The following is a 24293-nucleotide window of genomic DNA, read 5'->3' on the forward strand; positions in this document are numbered from 1 at the left end:
AAGAGTTTCCTCGATCTTTGCCCATTCCTGGAAGTCGTTCTAGTTTATATTTATTTCATTGTGTGTGGTGTGTAGTGTAAGCAATGTGGGATATCGATTAACACGGACATGAACAACATCAGCAGACAAGACGTCTTTCATACTCTTTGGTGCTTTCAATAAAGTCACGTAGGTAGAACAAATAAAATAATAATAAAGAAATCACTACGCTTCGATCGCAACACGAGCGGTCGTCCTCAGGCGAAAACATCCAGACATGAGGACTGCCTGTATGAAAACCAGCATGGAAGGGGCCCAGTGTGGGGCTGGCATTGCTAATGGCATAGTCCCGTGTGTGTGTGTGATGTGAGGTCTTCTGGCAGCAGTCATTCTCCGCTGTAGTCCTGGCATCTGCTGCTCAGCTTCATTCCCCAGCTGTGGTCCCAGTGGCACCGTCTCTCTGGGGAACCGTGTGGTGTGTGTAGCGAGTATCACTGGGTGGGTGGGTAGTGTGGTGATAGTGGTCACGGTTGGCACCGATGCACGACCACCACCACCACCCCTACTGGGCGGTGGACCTGCCACCACAAAGCAGCACGCGGCGGAGGAGTGAGGCGATCGCTCTCGCCACGCGAGCGAAGCCCCCTCGCTTCCTCTTCTTTTCGTGCATCCCCACCTGCACCTCTTCCATCTTCTCCTCCGTCTCACCCTCCTCCATCCCCTCTTCTTCATCCTCCACCACCATCTTCTCGACCTCTTCCTGTGCCACCTCCATCTTTTCCATCTTCTTCTCCTTCGCTAGCACCATCTCTTCCTCCATCTCCTCACCTTCCGGCACCATCATCTCCACCACCGTCTTCTCTTCCTCCTCTACCACTATTGTTTCCCCTTTGTTCGTCGTCTCCATGTCCTCCACTACGACCATCTGTGCATCCTTTGTTGTCTCCTTGTCCTCCATCTCCGTATTGTCTTTCTCTTCTCCCTCCGTGTTCTCCTCCATTGTCACCATCACAATCTCGTCCTCCTTTGCCTTCTCTTCCTCCGATTTCTCCTCCTCTGTCTCTACCTCATCCTCCATCATCTCGTTCACCTCTTCCTTCGTCTCCTTCTCCACAACCTCTGTCTTCACTTCAAAGGCCTGGACGAGTGAGGAGGAGGGCTGCGCTGGCTCAGATCTGTGAAGAGACAAACACGACAACGTTCCACCTTGCTGCTACGGCAGACATCGCCATCTCCCCATCGTCCGTGGGTTTAATGTGTGGCGGATTAATTCGAGCTGAATAGAAACAGCAATAACGACATGGCCAGTGAGTGTTCTTAGTATTGGTGCCGTCATTTTCATGGCGCCAGGCTATCCTTGAGATAGGTGCAGCTGTGTCTCACACAGGCTGCTGTAGTTTCACAGTAGTGGGTGGCGTTGCTGTGCAAATTTAGCTGAATAATTTTAAGTGAAATTTTTTTGCTCGGTAAAGTCACGTAGGTATAAAATCAAATAAATTAAATCACAACGTTTCGATTGCAACACAAGCAATCATCATCAGGTGGGAAACCACAGCAAGAAACATTCTTGCAATAACGACATGGCAATCGAAACGTCATGATTTAATTTAATTTATTTTATTTCATGCCTACGTGAATTTACCGATATAACCAAAGAGTATGGATCCCTGTAGTCACGAAAACTTCAAATCTAGATTTAAAATTTTCTATATGTATATTCTAATTGACCCCTTGCACATAATGTCCTAAGCATTTCAAATGGCATCGATAGAGACCCTGAACGTCCAATGTGACGGAATGGGTGTGTATCTGTGTGGTCAATGCAGCAGCAATAATAGCCAAGGCGGGAAGCAAGATCTGAACTGTAAGCGGTGAAGAATGAGTGCATGACCATTTGGCCGCTTCAACACATCCACGATTTCAAAAAAGTGTCCGTCAGTGATTTTTGTGGTCGAGAGAGCCACCTCCCTTGACGTCGAAGGCATCTCAGAGTGCATTGCATGCGATGAGCCTCTCGCATCTCTCATCTCATTGCGTTTAAAATTGGACACCCCTCTCAGTGGTAGCTGTCGCTGTGCATTACGAGGCGACTTGGCAGCTGGCCTGGAAACAGGCGATAGACAGCGAAAATCTCACGGTGGATGGAGGGTTACATGGTGAAGATATGCCAACTTTGCTATGTGGTCTAACCCAAAAACCAGTTATGAAAAATAAATCTGTCCACACTATAGCGGAATGTACACGTGGGGTTTGCAGTGTCTGTGAATTTTGAGAGCGCGACAGGGCTTGAGCACCTGTGCATCACAGCAACATTGACCTGGGTTTGATTTCCACGTTTGGCCACATTCTCCGTGTGGATTATGCAGCCCCCTGTTCTGGGAAAGTTCCGCAGCTTTCTCCCTGTTACTGAACCCACACAAGCAATGCAAATCGTTCAATTTGGATCGCAAACAGTAGCAACTTTCTTGCAAAATGCGAGGAAACTTGCAGGATCCTCCTGAAAAAAAGTCTTAAGACCGAGTAAGGCTGATGCTGCGTGAGAAGCATGGCAATAAATAACAAAAATAAACACACAGGGCGCACACGCAGAGTGGTTTACCGTGGCTCAGCGACTCCGGAGTTTGCTTTATCTTCTTGGAAGCCCTCTTCTCCAAAGCTCGGAGCAATTGGGCTCAACACAGGTTTGGTTGCGTTGGCGGCGGCGGTGGTGGCGGTAGCAGTGGTAGTGGTGCTGCTGCTGGTGGTAGCGGTCTGGAGCCATTGTCGCTCGATCTTGGCGAAGCGCTCCTCCTCCTCGAGGCGCTTTTGCTCCACAAGACGCTTCTCCTCCATCAAGTGCTCCTCCTCTTGACGCTTCACCTCAAGGAGGCGCTTCTCCTGCATGAGACGTTTCTCCTCGAGGAGCTTCACCTTGCGAAAGCGCCTCTCCTCAAGACGCTTCTTTTTCTTCTCGAGACGCTTCAGCTCTATGAGACGCTTCACCTCAAAGAGGCGATTCTCCTCCATGAGGTGCTTCTCTTCCTCGACCCGCTGCACCTCAATGAGGCGCTGCTCCTCGACAAGGCGCTTCTCTTCTTCCACCCGCTTCTCCTCCATGAGGCGCTTCTCTTCCTTGACCCGCTTCTCCTCCATGAGGCGCTTCTCTTCCTTGACCCGCTTCACATCGATGAGGCGCTTCTCTCCCTCCAGATGCTTCTCCTTGAGACGCTTCACCTCGCGAAGGCGCTTCTCCTCCATGAAGCGCGTTTCTTCGTGGAGGCGCTTTTCCATGACGCATTTCACGTCGTTGAGGATTTTGTTTCGAAGGCACTTCTGCTCCGTTTGGTGCTTCAACTTGGCGAGGCGCTTCACCTCATTGGGGCGCTTCTCTTCCATTGCGCATTTCTCCTTCGCAAGGCGCTTGTCCTCCTGGAGACGCTTCACTCCGCTGAAGTTCTTCACCTCCCCAATGCTCCTCTGTTCACGCGAAGATAAGCACATGACCATTCAGACATGCGCACTCAGGACAACATCCATTTTCGCAGGCACACAAACATGGACGGGCACGTAGACAAACAAAAATGCATACTGGCACATCTTTGTACGGATGAAAACATGCACGTTAACTCATGGCATGACGTGATGATGGAGGGATGGAGTGATGGTGTTGGGAGATGGTGTTGTGATATGGAGAGGTGAAATTGTGGAATGTTCTGGAGAGAAGGTGCCTTGTGATGGTATTGACGCTTTATGAGGCTCTATGATATTGTATTGATTCTCGATTTGAAGCTTTCGTGACTGCAAGGATGCATAAGAGTATATTGTATTGAGTTGGTGGTGATGTGGTGTGATGAGAAAGGTGATGTGAAGAGATGGTGTGGTGATGTGAGGTGTAGTGATGTATTGGTGCAATGGTGTGGGAGTGTGGAGAGAATGTGGTGTTTGACTCCCATAGACCCCATACACACCTTTGGGGAACGATTTTCATAGCTTTGGCCTGGGAAAGGGTCCACTTCATCCATAATGTCCCCCCACGTGGTCGACTGGCGCCATGACTCCCGGGCTACGGAAAACAAAATTAATTCAAAGGACGAGTAATGTATTAGAGAACGAAGCACGTGGAGATTCACGGAACTAATTCTGAGATTATTGTAATTACCTCTTAACACATAACATCACCTGCTGTTGAGAAATATTAATCACATGGCAGTTAAACGTTACAAGTAAATATTTTTGTAAGCATGTTGAGATCATCAATTTCATGAACTTGAGACCCCCGTTTAAACAAAGATGCTTGAAACGCAGCTCTAAATCCATGCTGTCTGCCACCCTTGACCGTTACCTCTTCCCATCACCACCAAGCCACGTCCACTAAAAATAATTAATCAGGGAGCTGCCTCCTCTGCATAAAAGCCACGTGATGCAGGTAACTGGGACTTACCATCATAGTCCTCCAAGATCTCAGCCCACTTGCGTTGTCTGTCCATTTTGTTGGGAAGGAATGGTTTCTGTTTGATGTTGGGAGGTTGTAAAAACGCTCAGATTTATCAGCCTTTTGAATCACTCATCCTCTCAATTATTACATATTTGACCACTCGCTGTACCAATCAAATCACTTTCGTGCCGTTTGTTTTACAAGTCCACTCACTCGCTTGTTTGCCCACTCACGCGTGCGTCAGATCACTCACTCATCCACCCACGCGAACATGTTTATTCCAACTGCCTATTGCATTAGACATAATCGCCAGACATAACCGTGATGTTTAACCTCTAATCCAGACAAGTATGTTGATGCACAGCCCATTTGTATTAATCGACTGTTTGATAAAGGCCCCCCCCCTATGTCTTGTAGGTCATTGGGGTCAAATGACCATACTTTAATTATTTGTTATAACCCTAGAATGACGTCGTAGGTCACTTGATGTCAGAGGTACCGCCCATGTGGCTGTGACATCACAGATAGGAGACGTCTATGGCAGCAGCTTGGGTCTGACCTAAAAGGCAGACTCCTCCCCCGTGTTGGATAACATTCAATACATGTAATGCAGGGCACAATTATGCAGGCAATCAGAACACAATCATTATGGACATGTTAATCATATTATATGAGATTTAAACAGGTTAGTTAGGAATGTTTTAAATGTTGACTTGCTTTGGGTCTAAACAATGACAGTAACAGCAACATATCAGAGAATGCCAAGTGACCTAACTAATAGTCCTAATTTGGTTTTAGAAAATCCAATTACCAACATATACAAAAATAATGAAGCTTTAGTTTGTAGTCAAAACGTGCAGTAAAAATAAACAACACACATCGTCAACAGGGACGCTCACCTCGTTGAGGATTCGCTCTGCAAAGGCTTCTTCTGCTGCTGCTCACTCGTGCGCATTCCTCTCGACTGCGGGTGGAGGCGTGGCTATGACGTAACAGAGGTGACGTCACTACAGCGAGGCTCCGCCCCCACGCGCTTGGCGGGCGCACCACGTGGTGCAGTGCGGGTGGTGTGCGTCACCGGAAACAGCAGAGTCCTCGGTTCGACATTAAACATTTGCCCCCTCGCTTTGTGCTGTCTTTGATGTCGCCGTTACTGCGGCGAGGACTGAAGCGATGCCTGGCCATCAGGCCTGGCATATACCTAGGCCTCAGGCTTCATATTTGTTCATAGTTATTTTTTGTTTAATTGGAATTATTAACTTGCATTTCATTAATTACATTTCAAGCGCATACACACCATCCCATTGGTTTATTTACTTTTAAATTAAGGTTTTTATTATAGTTATTGATCTGTAGTTATATTTAAGTGAGTGAGGTGGTTTTACTAAGTGTGAATTTGAGTTACATGTAAATTGTTATTGTGTAAAGGATTTGTCTGTGTGCACCTATCCTGGCAGTGGTAATTTGGGCTTTTTATAATTTAGTTGTTAATGAGATTGTTTATTTGTGTGTGTCTGTTATCTATGTCTGTGTCAGGTTACATATCTATGTTTGTAGCTGTGTGTGTTTGTTAATTTATGATGGGTGGTGATGATGATGTTACTTGATAATGGATGGTGATGATGATGATGGGTGGTGATGAAGATGGGTGGTGGTAATGAAGTGTGGTGATTATGAAGGGTGGTAATGATGATGGGTGGGGATGATAATGTGTAGTGATTATGATGGGTGGTAGTGATGATGATGGGTGGTGGTAATGATTGTGGAGGTTATGATGATGGGTGGTGATAGTTATGGGTGGTGATGATGATGAGTTGTTGTGATTATGGATGATTGGTGGTGGTTATGATGAATGTTGGTTGTGATGGCTGGGTGGTGGTGGAGACGATGGTTGGTGATGGTGAGTTGATAGTGATAATGATGATAATGGGTGTTGATACTGATGATTTGTGTTGATGATTATGGGTGGTGATGAGTAAATGAGCAACCACCAGACACATAACAGCAACAGAAGTAACTAAAGCAGCACCAATAACAGCAGCGATAACAGCAGCAGCAACAACACATTTTAAGGGCGACGCAACTACTTCTGATTCTGCCGTTTCTGCTGCTCGACTATTTGTAGCCAGGCCCTGCTCTCGCGGGACCACCCACACGTCTTCGGAAATTATTGCGATGATCATGTCTGAGCTGAAAATTAAGTGACTAAACGTTACTTTGTTTAACCATAACCGTGGGTAGGTTAGTATCTGGGGGCTCAGCGAATACTACTCATGAAATAACTCGTACTCCTTTATGACCGACTTGGTACTAATTTTGGTTGATCGAGACGAACACTGGATTAAACATGCACCTCTTAACCCCTGCCTCGCATTCACGACTAATAATTTGCATTTACACATAACATACAGTCAAGCACAGTAAAATGCTAATACGACTATATTGTTATTCTAGGAGTTTGAATTCGATTCTAACCCTGCAACCCCCACAGTTCGCATATCCAACCCCCGGGTCGATTGAACGTCAGCTTTCTTTTATATGAGCAGATTGAGATTTTAATACTTCTAATGAGATTCGAATACCGTATCCATGAATCGCCTACATATGAAAATGTGTCGTTAAACCCGCCACCACCCACACACCCAATTAGTAAGGTTTGTCACGTAAACAGGACATGCTAATTCGTTACTAGTCCAGCACAATGGTGTGTTGGAGAGCCAAGCCACAACATTTACAATCTGAGTACGACTTTTCGCCAGTAATTACAACTAGTTTCATTAGGCTACGACCAGTTTTTGTGGAGACGTCCTCCTGTTTCGTTCCGTAAATAGAGAGGTAGATGTGATGACAAAACGTGTGTGCTCTTCTTGCGCGAAGTGGGGGAGGGCGGGGTGTTAATGGATACATATATATATATATGGCTATGGGTACCCATTGCCGTTTGGGTAATGTATATGGTAATCAACGTACAATAGGCATGCGAATTAAGTGAACCCATTGTCCTTGTGCTTCCTGTCGATTGTGTGTACTAAAATAGCCGTGCCAACGGTAATCCTAATTGAAGAATAGTGACCGGAATAGACATGCTTTAGTAACGAATTGTCATGTTCTGTTTAAGTGACGTGATTCTATAACGACCGTAGTGTAATTGTAATGATTTTAATCCGATCCTTGCACGTACACTATACATACATATGAGCAAAGTGCTATTCTAATAAGACCACACTGTGATTCTACTGCTTATAATGAGATTCTAATACCTTACCTATCCATTGTAACGCTGTAAAAGAATATTACCTATTGGGTTTCACTCCCTCGTCGAGAAGGCCGCTCTCTTCCTTTTGTAAAGTTACATGCTAATTTCTCAAGTGAACATCACTAGTCCCGGCCACTTTTTTATGACCCGAGGTCTACACCCATTTCAAACGTTGTAAAACAGTCTGCCTCAGCAGCAGACAATGCTTTCCAACATGACGGACGCTTGTGTTGTGCCCAAAACGTCGTGATTTATTTTATGCCTATGTGACTTTTAATTAAATAACCAAAGAGTTTATAATATTATAAGCTATGAACTACAACCTATCCATTATAACTCCGTAAAATACTATTAATTGTTACATTGTATAATCACGTAAATGGAGGTATGGGATTACAATCGAGGACAATGGATGGCATGGGGAACTTGTTTTTCCAGCGCTCATCCCATTTATTAAAAATAGGCGAACAATTACACACTGAGATGCACTTACATATTCATGCATGAAGCACAATGGGCACATTACCCTTCGGTATGTTAATATACATGCGGATTGTACCTTCCAAAATTAACAATCGAATGCAAATATCCTGAAAGACAAAGGAATGGATCCTAGGGGGGGAGTTATAAGGCGGCTCAGAAGCAGAGCTTAATGCCATTTCGAGAGAGAACTTGATGAGGTTGGACGCTCGACTCGTCGCTCTGCTGATCGCCCTTCAACCGCGAGACAACGCATCCTGGCGAGCACAATTGCTGTGTCGACAGTTAGGCGACTTTGCGTCGGGAGAGTTCGTGGCGACATCTTCAGACGGGTTCTAGACATCGATATACCGTGAATCTCCAAGTAAGTGTCTATTTTCGCGGATAAACTCTTAAACGTGTTCGTCGTCAAATGAGCGGTATTTTTTTGCGTCTCGGTTAGACGCGAGTGTCGTTCTTGTTTTAGCAGTTAACAAAATCCAAAACTCTAAAACGCTAAACATCATTGCGGCCGATAGCGTACATTTGACTCGATAACACCGCTGCTGTTACTACGCTCACATGGAGCAGAGACGCTCTCCACACGGAGGCAAGAAGCCATTCAATTGCTCTGTGTGTGGGAAGTCCTTTTCACGGCCATCACATCTTCAGAGACACCAAAGAACACACACGGACGAGAAGCCATTCCTGTGCTCTGTGTGTGGGAAGGCATTTGCACAATTGTCAACTCTTCAAACTCATCAGAGAACACACACGGGCGAGAAGTCATTCCAGTGCTCTGTGTGTGGGGAGGCATTTGCACACGCGTCAACTCTTCAAGACCATCAGAGAACACACACGGGCGAGAAGCCATTCCTGTGCCCTGTGTGTGGGAAGGCATTTGCACACTCGTCAACTCTTCAACACCATCAGAAAACACACACGGGCGAGAAGCCATTCCTGTGCCCTGTGTGTGGGAAGGCATTTGCACACTCGGTAACTCTTCAAGAACATCAGAGAACACACACGGGCGAGAAGCCATTCCTATGCCCTGTGTGTGGGAAGGCATTTGCACAATCGTCAACTCTTGAATACCATCAAAGAACACACACGGGCGAGAAGCCATTCCTGTGCTCTGTGTGTGGGAAGACATTTGCACGCTCAACAACTCTTCAAAATCATAAGAAAACACACACGGGCGAGAAGCCATTCTTGTGCCCTGTGTGTGGGAAGGCATTTTCACAGTCGTCAACTCTTAAAAGGCATCAGAAGGTCCACAACGATAGGAAACTGAAATCAAAAGCTGAAATTCAAGGTGCTGCAATGAGCCTTGAAGAAGTTTCCACCTTCGATCCCATGCAGTTGGATCCCGAGAGATGGCTGGATGTAATGGAGTGGCTCGAGAGTCAACCAGAGAGCTCGGGGTGACTGAAAAAATATTATGTCATGTGGCTATACCTTTTAATCCGTATCGAGTACTTTTGTGTGTAATTTTTACCATTTTAGTTTAATTACGTGCATAGTGGTGGTTTGTAATGTTATCGGATTACTTGCCGAAGGGGTGTGATGAGCACTGGTTGTGAGAGGGTTCAATTGTAGTCGTTAAGTGTTCCTGTTGAGCTAAAGTTGGAATGCGTCTGTAGGTACATCTTTACTCAACATTTTAAACAGTTTTTTTCAAGTATATAGCTTTTTTTGATTGGTATTAATCGACTTTAGATAGCTGATTTCAGGATGTACATTGATGACGCGTTCGTTGAATATATGGCCTTGACTTCAAGATAGACGCACAGTGAACAAATGTGGTGAACTAATAAGGAAATCATGGGGAATGATACTTTAACGCTTTGGTATTCCTGGAACAGAAATGGTTTGCATGGTACTGGAAATGTGTGAACATAGGACATAATAAATATTCCCTTCGAGTTTTGACGTAAAAATGATTGCAGATGAATAAAAACGTATTTTTAACCAATGTTTGTCCGGTCTTTATTTTATAATGTTCCTAGCAAAAACATGTTAAGAGAATTTCAGGTGTAGGATCTCCGTCACACAAGTGTCCCCTTAACCGGCAGCATCTTGTCTGTCTACACGATTAACACGTGTTCCTTGAGGTGAAAGGTCCCCGTAGTTAATCGTTCATCAACGTACCAGTCCCTAATCCCGAAGTATGTCGGGGATAAACTGTACTCATAACATGTACACTGTAATACTATGAACGATAACACTAAACATTAAACGATTATAAACTAGTGTTTTAATTTACAACCATATAAACGGAGGTAAGGTATTATAATACTATTAGAAGCATTCGAATCACAGTGTGGTCGTATACGAATCGCTAATATGTATGTATAGTGTACGTGTAAGGATCTGATAAAATGTATTACAATTACAACATGGTCATATTACAATCACGATTTTCACTGCTAGATGTAATCGAATAACAAAAGACGGAATATATTTATATAAATACACGCTAAACTCATTATAAACTCATCAGATTATTAATGGTGACAATTATTAAAACAATCACAAATTGTGACAGAGAAATTCCCACATGCAAAACACCACTCTCACGTGACGAATTCTTAAACAAACTGCAACACTCAAGTGACAAAATTCAACAAAAAAAGGCCGCAATAAAAAGAAAAACATCAATGGACAAATCCAAAAAACAGTCAATACATAGACGTTAGTAGCTGTTAGAAGAAGACAACACCTAGCACCTTCAACGATACACATTATACAGCGAACTCGTAAATGGGGCGGTATATGACAGCCTTCGCTGCTGTCGACGGGGCCAAGCAGTGAGTGTTTAACTCCATTGTTTCAGAATCCGTGTCATCACCCGGCCACAGCGCCTTACCCAAACTGCATCTCCCGAACAAGGCAGCCTTCCCTATGCTGTGTATTTTAGCAGCATATTTACGGACGCACTTGAAGATAACAATTTCGTCTAGAAAAGGCAGGCGACTTGTTCTACCAACACGATTTCAAATTTCTACCGAAAGAAGTATGAGTTCATTAATGAGTAGTATTCACTAAGCCCCGATGACACTAACCTACACACAGTTATGATTAAGCAAAGTAAACATTAGTCGCTCATCCCAGCTCAGACATGATCATAGCAATTATTTCCAAATCCGCGTCGGGTCCCACGAGAACAGGGCACTTCAACAAAATTGTAAACTCACATTGCATACTCTAACATTATAAACTCTAACAATATAACCTTTAAACTATGAGCTATACATTGTAACGCTTTAAAATAACACTACAAACTAGTGTTATAGTAAACTATAATGTTGTGAACTCTAACCATATAAGCTATGAGCGATACATTATAACGCTATAAAATAACAATAAACTGGTGTTAAAGATTAGAACACCGAACATTGAAGTGTGATATTCGAATTCACACCGTGGTCCTCTAGTAATCACACTTTGCTCGTCCGTATGTAACATGCCTGTATGTAATATGTACTGTATGCATGTGATATGTCTGTATGTAGTATGTCTGCATGTAACATGTATGTATGTAATATGCACGTGAGAACCAAGGGTGGAATATGTGAAACGGAAAGTGCAGGATCAGGATGGGATTACAAATATTTGAATAACACTTTGGTGGTATAAGGATCAAGCTGTCCACTATTGGATGAATATTCCATCTCAATGGCATCAAATAGCAATATTCAGTATGAATATGTAAAATAATCGCACAAACCCAATATTAGCCCGTGAAATAATGAATCGTTACAATTGTAATGACTCCGGACTCAGACTGCAGAGGGTTCTTTTATTTAGCCTTTAACGCGGTTTCAGACCCCAGTCGTCACGATATAGCAACGACGACGACGAAACAGCAACCAGCCAACACAGCCCCAAACCTCGTTCCTCCCCCTCTCTCATTCTCGGCGTGAACCTCCGCCCACACATGGTCCCGCCTTCCCTTCTCGAACTCTCTTTATCTTGTTGTCACCAATTGTCCCTTAGTTGACGCACTGTTTTTACATCACCCACCTCTATGACCTCTACGTGACCCCGCCATGGGCGGAGCAACTTGGGGGATTTTCCCGGTGGCACCTGTAGGCAATACAACCATGCCCTGTCCCCGACCGCCCATGGAAGCACGTGTTCCCGCCGCCCCGAGTTCTTTTCATTAGCGGCTTGCGCTTTGGTGGGGAAAGGTCCTCGTTATGATTCGTTTCGCAACGTTCAGGTCCAGAATACCGAAGTATACCGGGAATAACCTGTACTTAAAAACATGTAAATTGATAACACTATAAACAATAACACTAAACATTAAACGACAAAAAATAAATATCAACTGGTTTTATAATTTATAGCACCATAAACGGAGGTACGGTATTTAAATATCATTAGAAGTATTACAATCGCACTCTATACATATGTATGTAAATTATCTGATCAATCGAACCGGGGGTCGGATATGTGAACTGTGGGGGGTACAGGGCAAAAATCGCATTCAAATTTTAGAATAACAATATGGTCGTATTAGCATTTTACTGTGCTTGAATGTATATTACGTGCAAATGCAAATCGTTAGTCGTAAATGCGAGGGAGGAGTTAAGAGGTGCACGTTTAATCCATAGTTAACATTTATTTTAGCATCATTTTTAAGGACACTTGCTGAAAAGAATTCCTCTGGACATGGCACGTGCCTTGTTCTACTCGATCAACCAAAATAAGTACAATGTCGGTCATACAGGAGTGTGATTTCATTCATGAGCAGTATTCACACAGCCCCGATGACACTAACCTACCTAAAGTTATGGTTAAACAAAGTAATCTTGAGTGATCATCGCAATAATTTTCAAAGACGTGTGGGGTCCTGCGAGAGCAGGTCCCGACTACAATCAGCTGGGCAGCAGAATCGGAAGTAGCTGCGTCGCCCTCGAAATGTGATGTTGCTGCTGTTGTTGTCTCTGCTGTTGTTGCTGCTGTAGTTGCTTCTGTTGCTGTGATATACGCAGGGAGGTGGTGTTCCGTGATGGGATGACGCCTTTGATTAAAGCCTCTGACCAAACTCACCCGATTGACGCCCTTGATCGTCGCATTTGATCAACTCTGATATTGTATACTCTCACATGTTAAGCTCTATCATAGTGAAACATAATATTATAACCTATGAACTACAACCTATCCATTGTAACGCTGTAAAAGAATATTACCTATTGGGTTTCACTCCCTCGTCGAGAAGGCCGCTCTCTTCCTTTTCTAAAGTTACATGCTAATTTCTCTGCATTCACTATAAATCGAGGACAAAGTTTTTCCATTTATTCAAAATAAGCGCACACTTACACACTGAGATGCACTTACATATTTGTAATGCGGGCGAAAGCGACCTTCCGGATGTGACGTCACGAGGAGGCGGAGCCAGGTGACGTGGGTGAAAGGTTGGGGTCCTTAAGCGGGTAAACCGGAAAGAGAAGGCAGTCGGGGTGTGAATGGAAAGGTGTGGGGCCACGCGGGCGTACGAGTCGAGGGGGCACCGTCGAAGCGGGAGCCAACCCCGGGAACAGTAGGGAGCTACTGGGAGGTGTAAAGCTGCAGATAGAGATAGGCAGTAAGGCTGTGTGTGAGGGGCAGCGGGGTGGCTGCCAAGAGTCGCAGGAGCGACGAGGAGGCGAGACAGCACGAGGCTGTCAGAGCTGCAGCAGGAACAGCAAGGGAGCTGTGTGAGATTACAGCAGCGGAGCTGCTGTGGGGCTGCAAGAGCGACAAGAACAGCAGCGGGGCTGCTGATGGTGACTGGAGTGACATCGGAACCAGCACTGAGAGAATAAGAGAGACAGCCGTGTGGGAACGCAGTACGGACCGAATAAAGGACACTGAGCCAGAGATCGTGGTCAAGTCTTTTATTACACTGGGGTCAGAAGTGAAACGGCATGTCTAAGCAAGTAAGGAAGAAAATTCCCCTGGCGCCAGCATCGGCTTCTTCGTCCGACGACGACGAATTCCCTCCGACCACGGATTCTGCTGGGGTGGTGGAGGAGAGCCCTGCTGAGGCGAGCACGGGGACGGGCGTGGAAGATGTCGGCGCGATGGCGGGTCCGTCAACAACATCGGACGTTGAGCAAAGATGGCAACAGGTGGCAGAACAACTGGAGACACTCAAGGACGTCCTGGCGCATCTATGTCACCTCGTTACGCCAAGGACGACGACGGAACGAGAAGGTGCTCCACGGGCCGCCACGTTGCCTGCCCTGCCGCCGCCATTGGCCACGCGGCAAGAAGACGCCATCTTGCGCGCTCCGCGGCGCCAAACCGCCATCTTGGCCACGCCGCGGGCCGACGCCATTTTGAATTTGCCTCCAGAACAACCATCATTGGAAGACGGCGTAAAGAAGAGTCGGAGTCGCCACCTTACTACAGTTAAGGAATTCTCTATCGGGGGCGATTGGAGCGCTTTCGCCTGCCGATTTTTGGCGGCGGTTCGTTCAGCAAGATGGACCGATGCGGAGGCTTTGGAAGTGTTGCCGACTCTACTGGACGACGAATCTGTTCGATTTTTCCGTTCCATAACGGCCGATAAGAAGAAGACTTTACGTAGAGTTTTTGAGGAAATGGCCGACGCCTATGAGCCACCTGACGACGCGCATCGGCGATTCGCTCAACGACAACGAGCACCCGAAGAATCGCCCATGGCGTTCAGGGGTGCGGTGTTGGAGCTGGCCATGGCAGCATATCCTGACACGCCACAGGATCTGCTCGAGCCTCTCATATTGGGAAAAATGCTGGAGCTGTCTCGGGATCTGGGGATCCCCATGCCTGTGTGTGGGCATGAGAAGCTCACGTCCCGGGCGGCAGCAAAGTGTCTGGATGCGCAGTTTAATCTCCGTCGCTGGAAGCAAGTGGCGGCATGGACGGGTGGGCCCGTCAAGGAAGGAGGCGCGATGGGGTGGGACCCCACAATGGCGATCTATGTGCCGGATGAGCGGGGTCCTCGGGAGCTGACGGCCGCCTCCTCTCCATGGTCGGGACGCGGAAGGCCGGGGCCGCGCGCTACGCCATCGGGACGGGGCCGCCGGGATGCAAGACCTGCGCTTCGGCGCAACGAGGCCGATTGCTTCCGCTGCGGCCGTAGGGGCCATTACGCCAAGGATTGCTGGGCCCGCTTCCCGGGTCCGCCGCAGCAGGAGCCCACAACACCGGACAAGCCGACCAAGGAACCTCCGAAACAGGCATGTCGGCACGCACCAGACACTCGGCAAGGCTTTACACCTCACCCACCACCTTTGTTGCGCGCTCCTATTGTTGTTGTTAAAGAAAGGCCATCGACGGGGCCTTGTCATTCAGTTACGCAGTGGCGCAAATTGGCACGGAGAGTTGTCGCGGCCGCTACGGGTTCGTCCACTGTACCGGGGTCTATACAAGGTGTGGACGTGCACATTTTGGTCGACTCGGGAGCGTCTGCGACTATTATATCGGATGTCATTTTCCATCTGTTGGGCATTCCGCCGGGGGCTGTGCGTCCGGTTTATGGGTCTTGCGTCGCTGCGAACGGGGGTAGTATGGGTATCGTGGGCCAGGTGGATGCTAAGATATCTATAGGGGATGTGTCGGCTTCGGGCGTTGTGTTAATATCGAGATCTTTGGCGGTTCCTTGCTTACTAGGCACGGATTTTTTGGCTAAGATGCCCATTTTGATTAAAATCAATGAGAATTGTATTGAATTGCCGGGGGGCCGTCGAATCTCGTTTCTGCCGTCGCCCTGGGGGCGACCTGCTTCGGCCGTACAGGTGCAGGCGCTGTCCGTCGCATCTGTGGACATCCCACCTGGTTCACAGATGCTTATACCCTTGCGGTATCGGAAGCCCCTGCCCAATCGGCTAGGAGCAGTAGGGGTCTTGTTGTCGCCATCCGCCACCATAACAACAGGATTGGCGTTAGTTGGGGCACAGACCATCGTCCGGCCGGATCAATTACCGGTTTTACAGGTGCTTAATGCGGGGGTGGAAAACATCCGTGTTCCGGCCGGTATGGTTGTGGCACATGCCACTACGGCGTTTGCGACGCACGATTGTCCGCATCGCCGGGGAGTGGTCGCTGGTGTTTCCGAGCCAAGGGGTTCGGATAATCGTTGGATCGCTACCTTATGTGACGAAAATTCTTCCCTGTCTGTGGGGCAACGTGATGCGCTGCGTAAATTGTTGCTGACGTATTCGGATGTGTTCAGCTCCGACGATTTGGATTTGGGACGCACATCGTTGCTTTCCCATCACATTGAGACGGGCGACGCTGCCCCTATTCGGTTAAATTCGCATCGGATGAGTCCAGCGGAGCGAGAACACGTTCGGGGGGCAGTGGAAGACATGTTGGCTGCGGACATTATATCGCCATCTAACAGCCCATGGGGCGCTCCTGTGGTCTTGGTTAAGAAAAAGGATGGCAACTTGCGATTTTGTGTTGATTTCCGGAAATTGAATAAGATATCGGTGGCAGATGCGTACCCCCTGCCGCGTATGGACGACTCCCTTGACGCATTGTCGGGGGCTAAGTTCTTTTCCACACTGGACCTCTCTTCGGGATTTTGGCAGCTTCCCCTTGACGAGTCCTCACGGGAGAAAACCGCATTCCGTACGCCGCAGGGGTTATTTCAATTCAACTGCCTCCCGATGGGATTGAATGCGGCCCCTGCTACGTTTCAAAGGTTGATGGAGCTCGTTTTGACGGGGTTGCAGTGGGAGACGTGTCTTATATATTTGGACGATATTATTGTGTTCAGCCGCACATTCGAGGAACATTTAACGCGGCTGGAGACAGTGTTCACGAGGATGCGCTCTGCCAATTTGAAATTCAAACCAAAGAAATGCCACCTACTGCAACGGTCCGTCCGTTATTTGGGGCACATTGTGAGTGCAGAGGGGGTGTCCACGGATCCGGAAAAGACGGCGTGCGTCCGGGATTGGCCGACTCCGGCCTCCGTGGGGGATGTTCGGCGGTTTTTGGGATTTGCCTCGTATTACCGAAGATTTGTGCCGGGGTTTGCGACGATTGCGAGGCCCTTGCATCTCCTTACGGGTAAAGGACGGAAATTTGTTTGGGGAGAGCCGGAAGAGGCGGCCTTTCGGAGTCTGCGTGATCTATTGGCTACGGCCCCGACATTGGATTATCCCGATTTTGATCGCCCTTTCATTCTTGATACGGACGCGAGTGACACAGGTATTGGGGCGGTATTATCACAGTCTAAAGGGGGCGTAGAGCGCGTCGTGGCGTATGGTAGCCGAGTCTTGTCGCCTGCGGAAACACGCTACTGTGTCACTCGTAGAGAACTTTTGGCGGTTGTTTTTTTCCTACGCCAATTTCGACCGTACCTTTACGGTCGTTCGTTTATTGTGCGTACGGATCATGCGGCCTTGCAATATGCACTCAAAATGGACCAGCCATCGGGACATTGGGCACGTTGGTTGGACACGCTGCAGGAATTTTCCTTCCAAATTCAACATCGGAAGGGAGTGCGCCATGCGAACGCTGACGCACTTTCCAGATTACCAGGGCGCGCCCCTTGTAAATGTGCGTCGGGGACGCATAGGTGTTCGCCGATTCTGAACCCCCCTCAGCCGCTTACGTTGGCCGTCGGGAAGTCGGATACTCCGATGGAACCGGGACCGACTGATGGGGTTTTGAATCTGCCGCGGTCTGTCTGGATTCGGGAACAGATGATGGACGAATCGTTGTTGTCCATGCGGAAGCGGTCTATGAGGGACAATGGGAGTCCGAGTTCGGCTGTGGGGCCGCGAACCGCTCTCCGAGATGGTCTGCTTATGTGGCAAGAAAGGTTCCAGGAAAGCTGGCATGTGGTGGTACCAACGTCCTTGCGATTTGAGTTGATTAGAACTCTCCATTGTGACACACTATTGCATTTAGGGGTGCAGAAGACTTTGTTGACGTTACAACGTCATTATTTTTGGCACGGCATGGCGACAGATGTCGTAGGGCACGTGCGCGCGTGCCCTGAATGCGCCCGGCGTAAGCCGCCTAAACATCCTTACGTGCCGCCTCTCCAGTCGATTCAGGTGTCTCGAGTCAATGAATTGGTGGCACTGGACATATTGGGACCCTTCCCACCATCGGCGAGGGGAAATAAATATTTGCTGGTAGGGGTTGAGTATCTCTCCCGTTGGCCGATGGCCTGGCCGTTGCCCAATCAGTCGGCCGTGGCCATCACCGACGCCTTTTTGTTTGGGTACATTATGGACAAGGGGGCGCCTGAGAGACTCCTCACGGACCAGGGCCGAAATTTCTCTTCTAAATTATTGGCTGAAGTGTGCGCAGGCCTTGGGACTAAGAAAATAAGGACATCTCCATACCATCCGCAGACGGATGGTATGGTTGAGCGGCTGAACAGGACATTGTCTGCCATGCTTTGCCATACTGTGAGTGAACAGCAATCAGATTGGGATCTGCACATCCCCGGAGTGCTTTCGGCGTACAGGATGACGCCCCATGCGGCTACAGGGTATTCGCCGTTTTACCTTATGTATGGTCGGGAAAACGTGCCTCCGGTGGATGTGCAATTGGGTACTGGGGTGAAGGGACCTCGTAAACCACTCCCTGAATACATTCAGGACACGGTTCGCCGGGTTACGGAGGCGCGGGAAAACGCCCGCGTGGCTACGGCCAAAGCCCAGGCCCGGAACGAGCGGTATGCTCGGCGGTCTGAGGGGGAGTGCCCCTGGAAGGTGGGAGACCTGGCCTGGCTCCATTGCCCGCAGGTGCGGCCGGGGACCTCTCCTAAATTGCACAAACCTTGGCATGGTCCTGTGCGCCTCATTGAGGTTCCCAATCCACAGTCGGCGCGCGTTCAGATTGGGTCTCGCCGTTGGTTTGTTCATACGTCGCGGTTAAAACCATATGTTGCTCCCCTACGTGATGCGTCATCTCCCAATGTTGCCTTGCCGGGGTCTGTTGCTGCTGACTCTGACTCTTCCCCGCCTGCGTCCATTGATCTGGCTAGAGCGCCTGTCGTACCTGTTCCAGACAGGCCGACCGTGACACCGCGGGGGAGGAGTGGGCCTGTTCGGAGGGCGCCTGCCAGGGCTGCGGGACCTTCAAGCCCGGCGACCCTTCCGACCCCGCTGCAGGCGCATTCGCGGAATACGACCAAGACTGATTCGTCAGGGACACGAGACGTTGGTGGACTTCCAATCGCAGCAGGGGAATTACCCCCTGTCATTCCTCGTGTTCCATCGCGTCCCCGTTCTACAAGTGGGCCGCCGACCGTCCGGGACGGGCCAGCGACCCGCACTCGTTCCAAATCGCTTACGTTTCGTTGATTGTATGTTGTTATTGTTCTTGTTCTTGCCGTCGTATTTATCGCATGCTTTCGTACGTTCGTCGATGTTACTTGTGTTGTTGTTCTTGTTGTTATATTGCATGCTTAGTGTCCTTTAAGGGGGAAGGTCGGTTCACCGCATTACGCTTTGGTATTGTTCAGCCGAGGTCGGCTGGGTTTTTTCTATGGGGGAGGGTGGTGTAATGCGGGCGAAAGCGACCTTCCGGATGTGACGTCACGAGGAGGCGGAGCCAGGTGACGTGGGTGAAAGGTTGGGGTCCTTAAGCGGGCAAACCGGAAAGAGAAGGCAGTCGGGGTGTGAATGGAAAGGTGTGGGGCCACGCGGGCGTACGAGCCGAGGGGGCACCGTCGAAGCGGGAGCCAACCCCGGGAACAGTAGGGAGCTACTGGGAGGTGTAAAGCTGCAGATAGAGATAGGCAGTAAGGCTGTGTGTGAGGGGCAGCGGGGTGGCTGCCAAGAGTCGCAGGAGCGACGAGGAGGCGAGACAGCACGAGGCTGTCAGAGCTGCAGCAGGAACAGCCAAGGGAGCTGTGTGAGATTACAGCAGCGGAGCTGCTGTGGGGCTGCAAGAGCGACAAGAACAGCAGCGGGGCTGCTGATGGTGACTGGAGTGACATCGGAACCAGCACTGAGAGAATAAGAGAGACAGCCGTGTGGGAACGCAGTACGGACCGAATAAAGGACACTGAGCCAGAGATCGTGGTCAAGTCTTTTATTACATATTCATGCATGAAGCACAATGGGCACATTACCCTTCGGTATGTTAAAATACATGCGGTTTGTGCCTTCCAAAATTAACAATCGAATGCAAATATCCTGAAAGACAAAGGATTGGATCCTAGGGGGGGAGTTATAAGGCGGCTCAGAAGCAGAGCTCAATGCCATTTCGAGAGGGAACTTGATGAGGTTGAACGCTCGACTCGTCGCTCTGCTGATCGCCCTTCAACCGCGAGACAACGCAGCCTGGCGAGCACAATTGCTGTGTCGACTTTGCGTCCGGAGAGTTTGTGAGGGTCGCTAGCCCCCGTGGTCCCTCCCGCCTCCATCCCCTATTTCGTTTACGTTACCCCACCTCCCTATTACCCGCTACGGTTTCGCCGGCATTCGAACGCGACGCCCCTACTGTTACAGCCTCGCGCCGCGCTCCCACGCTGCGAGCATACGTGCGCACAGCATCATCAATCAAACGCCACACTCCCCTCTTTACACCGCTACGTACAGCTCTCGCACACTGCGAGCGTGTGCCCGTCTATAGCCCTGTGCGGCACGTTACCAATGCGCATCCGTATCCGCCACGTAACGAACGTATGCGCACTCACGCACACAGCTCTGCGCGGAACTCACTCAACACTGACCACTCCCGTTAGGATCGCGCACCTGTATTATACACGTCGTGAACGTGCGTGCACACACACATACAGCTCCACACGCGATACCCACTCTTGCGCCGCTCTGCGCCGTGCTGGCCGCTCACGTTATGATCGCGCACCTGGGGTACGCCGATTACGCACGCCGCGAGCTTACGCATACACAGTACCACACGCGTTCGCACTTATAACACGAGATCACACGAGGCCACGATCAGCTATTAATGATTTATTGTCCGCTACCTGGGACTAGATGTTAAATCAGTGAGTCGACGAGGCTGGCCTACGCTGGTACCTCTATACCTATTCCCGATTTATTTGCTATGATTCTAATTCACCTTCTTACTCACTGTTAAGTGTCCACGGCGGTCCGCTGATCCTTGTGCCAACAGCGTACCTCGGTGCGTCGCACGGACGTCCGGGTCGCTGGCTGGAGCTGCGTCTGGTCGCCTGGCGCTGGAGTCAGAGAGCTATTTCCCCTTTTTGCCCCCCTATTTATCCTCCCTACCTCAAAGGGAGGCTGCGCTGAACAATGGGCTCGTGCACCTCGAGCCCGCGCACGGCGGTTCCGGGCGCTTTTGATATGCTAATCAGTGAGCGGCGTTGGCGGCGTACATCCTAATTACTCCCTTACCCTTCCTAACAATGGGGCCTGTGCGCTCAAGCGTAATGTTCCCAACCCTCCATGACTATGCGCAAGAGTCCATGCGGTCCCGCTATTCATGCTGTCCCCTCCCTCCTCCGCCTGTCTCGTCGACCCGTGGGGGTGTGTGTGGGGGGAAAATGCGCCTCCACCGCGGTGGCCGAATGCCCCATGCCGCGACCACACCTTATTAAGGCTGGTCGCAGCGCCGCGGCGCAACGTAGCACGGGGGAGGTCGTCCAATTCCCTGATCGCCGGAAACCGTGAAAGTTTAATCCCGATAAGGGCTTCTCGGATAAAAAACCGGTCGGCCAGGTGACCTCCCCACGGAGCTCTATGGGGGGGGGGGGGGGAAATGCGTGCGGGTGTGTTCATGTGAGGTGAGGTGAGGGGGACGCGGGGTCGGCTCCGTCGCTTGGTGGTGGCGAGGTCGTAGGTGGGGCGCCTGCTGAACGACTTCGTGGCGGCGGCATGACATAGCCCCCCGAGGTGCTGGTCCCCGTCCCGGGTTGACTGGAGCACCTTGCTTGAGCCGTGCACACGAGGAAACGCTGCGGGGTCCGGGGGGTCCGTCCGGACCTCGTGGCTGGTCTCGGGGCGGGTGGCTCCGTCCTCTGCAGCTCCTGCGGCGGCCTCCTCCTCCACTCCAGCGGCTCTCCCCGTCCTCCGGCACCTGTGGGCTGGGGCACAAACTCAGAAGCGGAGGGGTTTAGGGGCCGTCGTCCGCGCCGCCCCCTGGCGGGGTCGGGGCGTCTCGGGGGCCCGGCGGGGCCCATGTAGGGTGCGAGGCCCCCCAACACGAGGGGTGCGGGTACTCCAGGATTTCGGGGCCTTCGGGTGACGGGGTTCTCTCTCGCCGGGGCCGCTTTCCATGGTTTTAAGCGGCGGACGTTGACCACCGTCTCTCGATCCCTCTCCCCGCCATAAATTAGTACCGTCTAGGGGGAAATCTGTCGCACCACGGTCCAGGGTCCCCGCCAGTAGGTCGTCAGTTTCCCCACCTGCCCGGCCCCGACGCGAGGGGTGTGTAGCCACACCTTAGCGACTGTCAGGAATAAGGGCGGTTTCACGCAGGGTCGGGTGCCCTGTTCCTGCCGCCGATGCGCGGCTTCCCCTTGCGGGTATGCTCGGCCTCGGGCTTCTCGCAGGGTCTCCAACAGGTGTTCCACGGGGCGGCTTCCCTCCTCCGGCTGGGGGGAAGGGACGCCGAATAGCAGATCTGCGGGTAAACGAGACTCGCGGCCGAACATCATTAAAAACGGGGTTTGTCCCGTCGACGTGTGTACGGTGGTGGCGTAGGCGAAAAGGGCGTAGGGGAGGTGTTCGTCCCAATCCCGTTGGTTTGCGGCCGCCATACGTTTGAGTTTCCCCGCTAGGGTCTGATTCATGCGCTCTACCATACCGTTCGCTTGGGGGTGGTACGCTGTGGTTCGGCACTTCTGGATTCCGAATTCTCGGCACAGTGCCTGGAACAGCTCGGCCTCGAACTCGCTACCCTGGTCGGTGAGGACTCGTTCTGGGATCCCGTGCTTGAGTACGTAATGTTCCACAAATGCCCGGGCCACCACCAAGGCCGTTTTATCAGGGATGGCCACTGCCACGGGGTAGCGGGTGAAATACTCTACTGCGACCAGGATATACCGGTTGCCTCGATGGGATCGCGGGAATGGTCCCTGTAGGTCGATCCCGACCAGCTGATTCGTGCGGCTGACGCGGAACGGCCTTAGGGGTACCTGGTATCGTGCCGGTTTCGGCCCACACTGCTGACAGGCGCGGCAGCCCTGTACCCAGGCCGCCACGTCTTGTGCCAATTTGGGCCAGAGATACTGGCGACGCAGGGTCTCTCGCGTGCGTCGTTCCCCATCGTGGCCCCCGAGTGGGTGGTCATGCACCAGCCGTAGCAGCTGGGGTCGCACCTGGGCAGGAACACAGATGCACCCCGGCTGGCCGGCGTCGGTTAACTCCCGTACCACTCCGTTCTGCACACACAACCGGGCATACAAACCGCTCCAGGGTCCTGGTAGGGCGCTCTTTTCCTCCCGCAGTGCCGCCTCCACTGCCGCCAGATCCGGATCTCGCTGCTGGGTCTGTTTCAGCTGCTCGTCGTTTAGGCCCGGGAAGGCGCAGCCGACGTCCTCCTGGATCCGTCCGATCGGGTCCCGAGCCGCGGGTCCCGCGCTTGCCGGGCGGTCGACGGGATCCTCAGTGCCACCTGTGAGGGTCTCTGTGGCGCACACTGCACTCTCTCTCGCTGGGGGGGGGGGGTCAGTGGCCGCGGCCTCTCGGGGGTCCGTTGCCTGCCGGCAGCGTCCCCCCGTGAAACACGGGCAGGCCTCCTCCGCCCTTGTCTCGGCGTACACCGTGGGTCGCCTCGACAAGGCGTCCGCGTTTGCATGCGTCCGGCCAGCCCGATACTCGATTTGCAGGTTGTACTCCTGCAACTGCGCCAACCACCGGGCCATCTGCCCCCACGGCTCCTTGAATGTAAGAAGGAACTGCAGAGCATAATGGTCAGTGCGTACGCGACATCTCCTGCCGTACAAATACGGCCGGAACTGTTTGCATGCGAAAATCACGGCGTACAACTCTTGGCGGGTCACGCAATAGTTCAGCTCGGCCCCACTCAAGGTCCGGCTGGCGTACGCGATGACTCGTTCCGTCCCATCCTGTACCTGTGACAACACCGCGCCCAACCCGCTGCTGCAGGCGTCGGTGTCCAAAATAAAATCGGTGGTAAAATCGGGGAAAGCGAGGGTGGGGGCGTGGGTGAGGTGATCTTTGAGAGTGGTGAAGGCCGTCTGGCAGGCCCCCGTCCACTGGTAGGGGTGCTTAGGGGAGGTGAGTTGGG

The 24293-nt window shown here is 50.6% G+C and overlaps 1 protein-coding gene across 1 annotated transcript in view; it reads left to right on the forward strand.

Annotated features, from left to right (window-relative positions):
- The first annotated feature begins 8028 nt into the window (after positions 1-8028).
- The window catches only part of LOC144737815 (uncharacterized), a 28648-nt gene continuing 12383 nt past the window's right edge, over positions 8029-24293 (forward strand). Inside the window, exons 1-2 of the mRNA XM_078620689.1 lie at positions 8029-8034; positions 8781-9380. Coding sequence (XP_078476815.1) covers positions 8029-8034; positions 8781-9380 — 606 coding nt within the window. The remainder of the gene's footprint in view (positions 8035-8780; positions 9381-24293) is intronic.

This window comes from Lampetra planeri, chromosome 74 (assembly GCF_965212315.1).
Source record: "Lampetra planeri chromosome 74, kcLamPlan1.2.h2, whole genome shotgun sequence".
NCBI classification, from domain to species: Eukaryota; Metazoa; Chordata; class Hyperoartia; order Petromyzontiformes; family Petromyzontidae; genus Lampetra; species Lampetra planeri.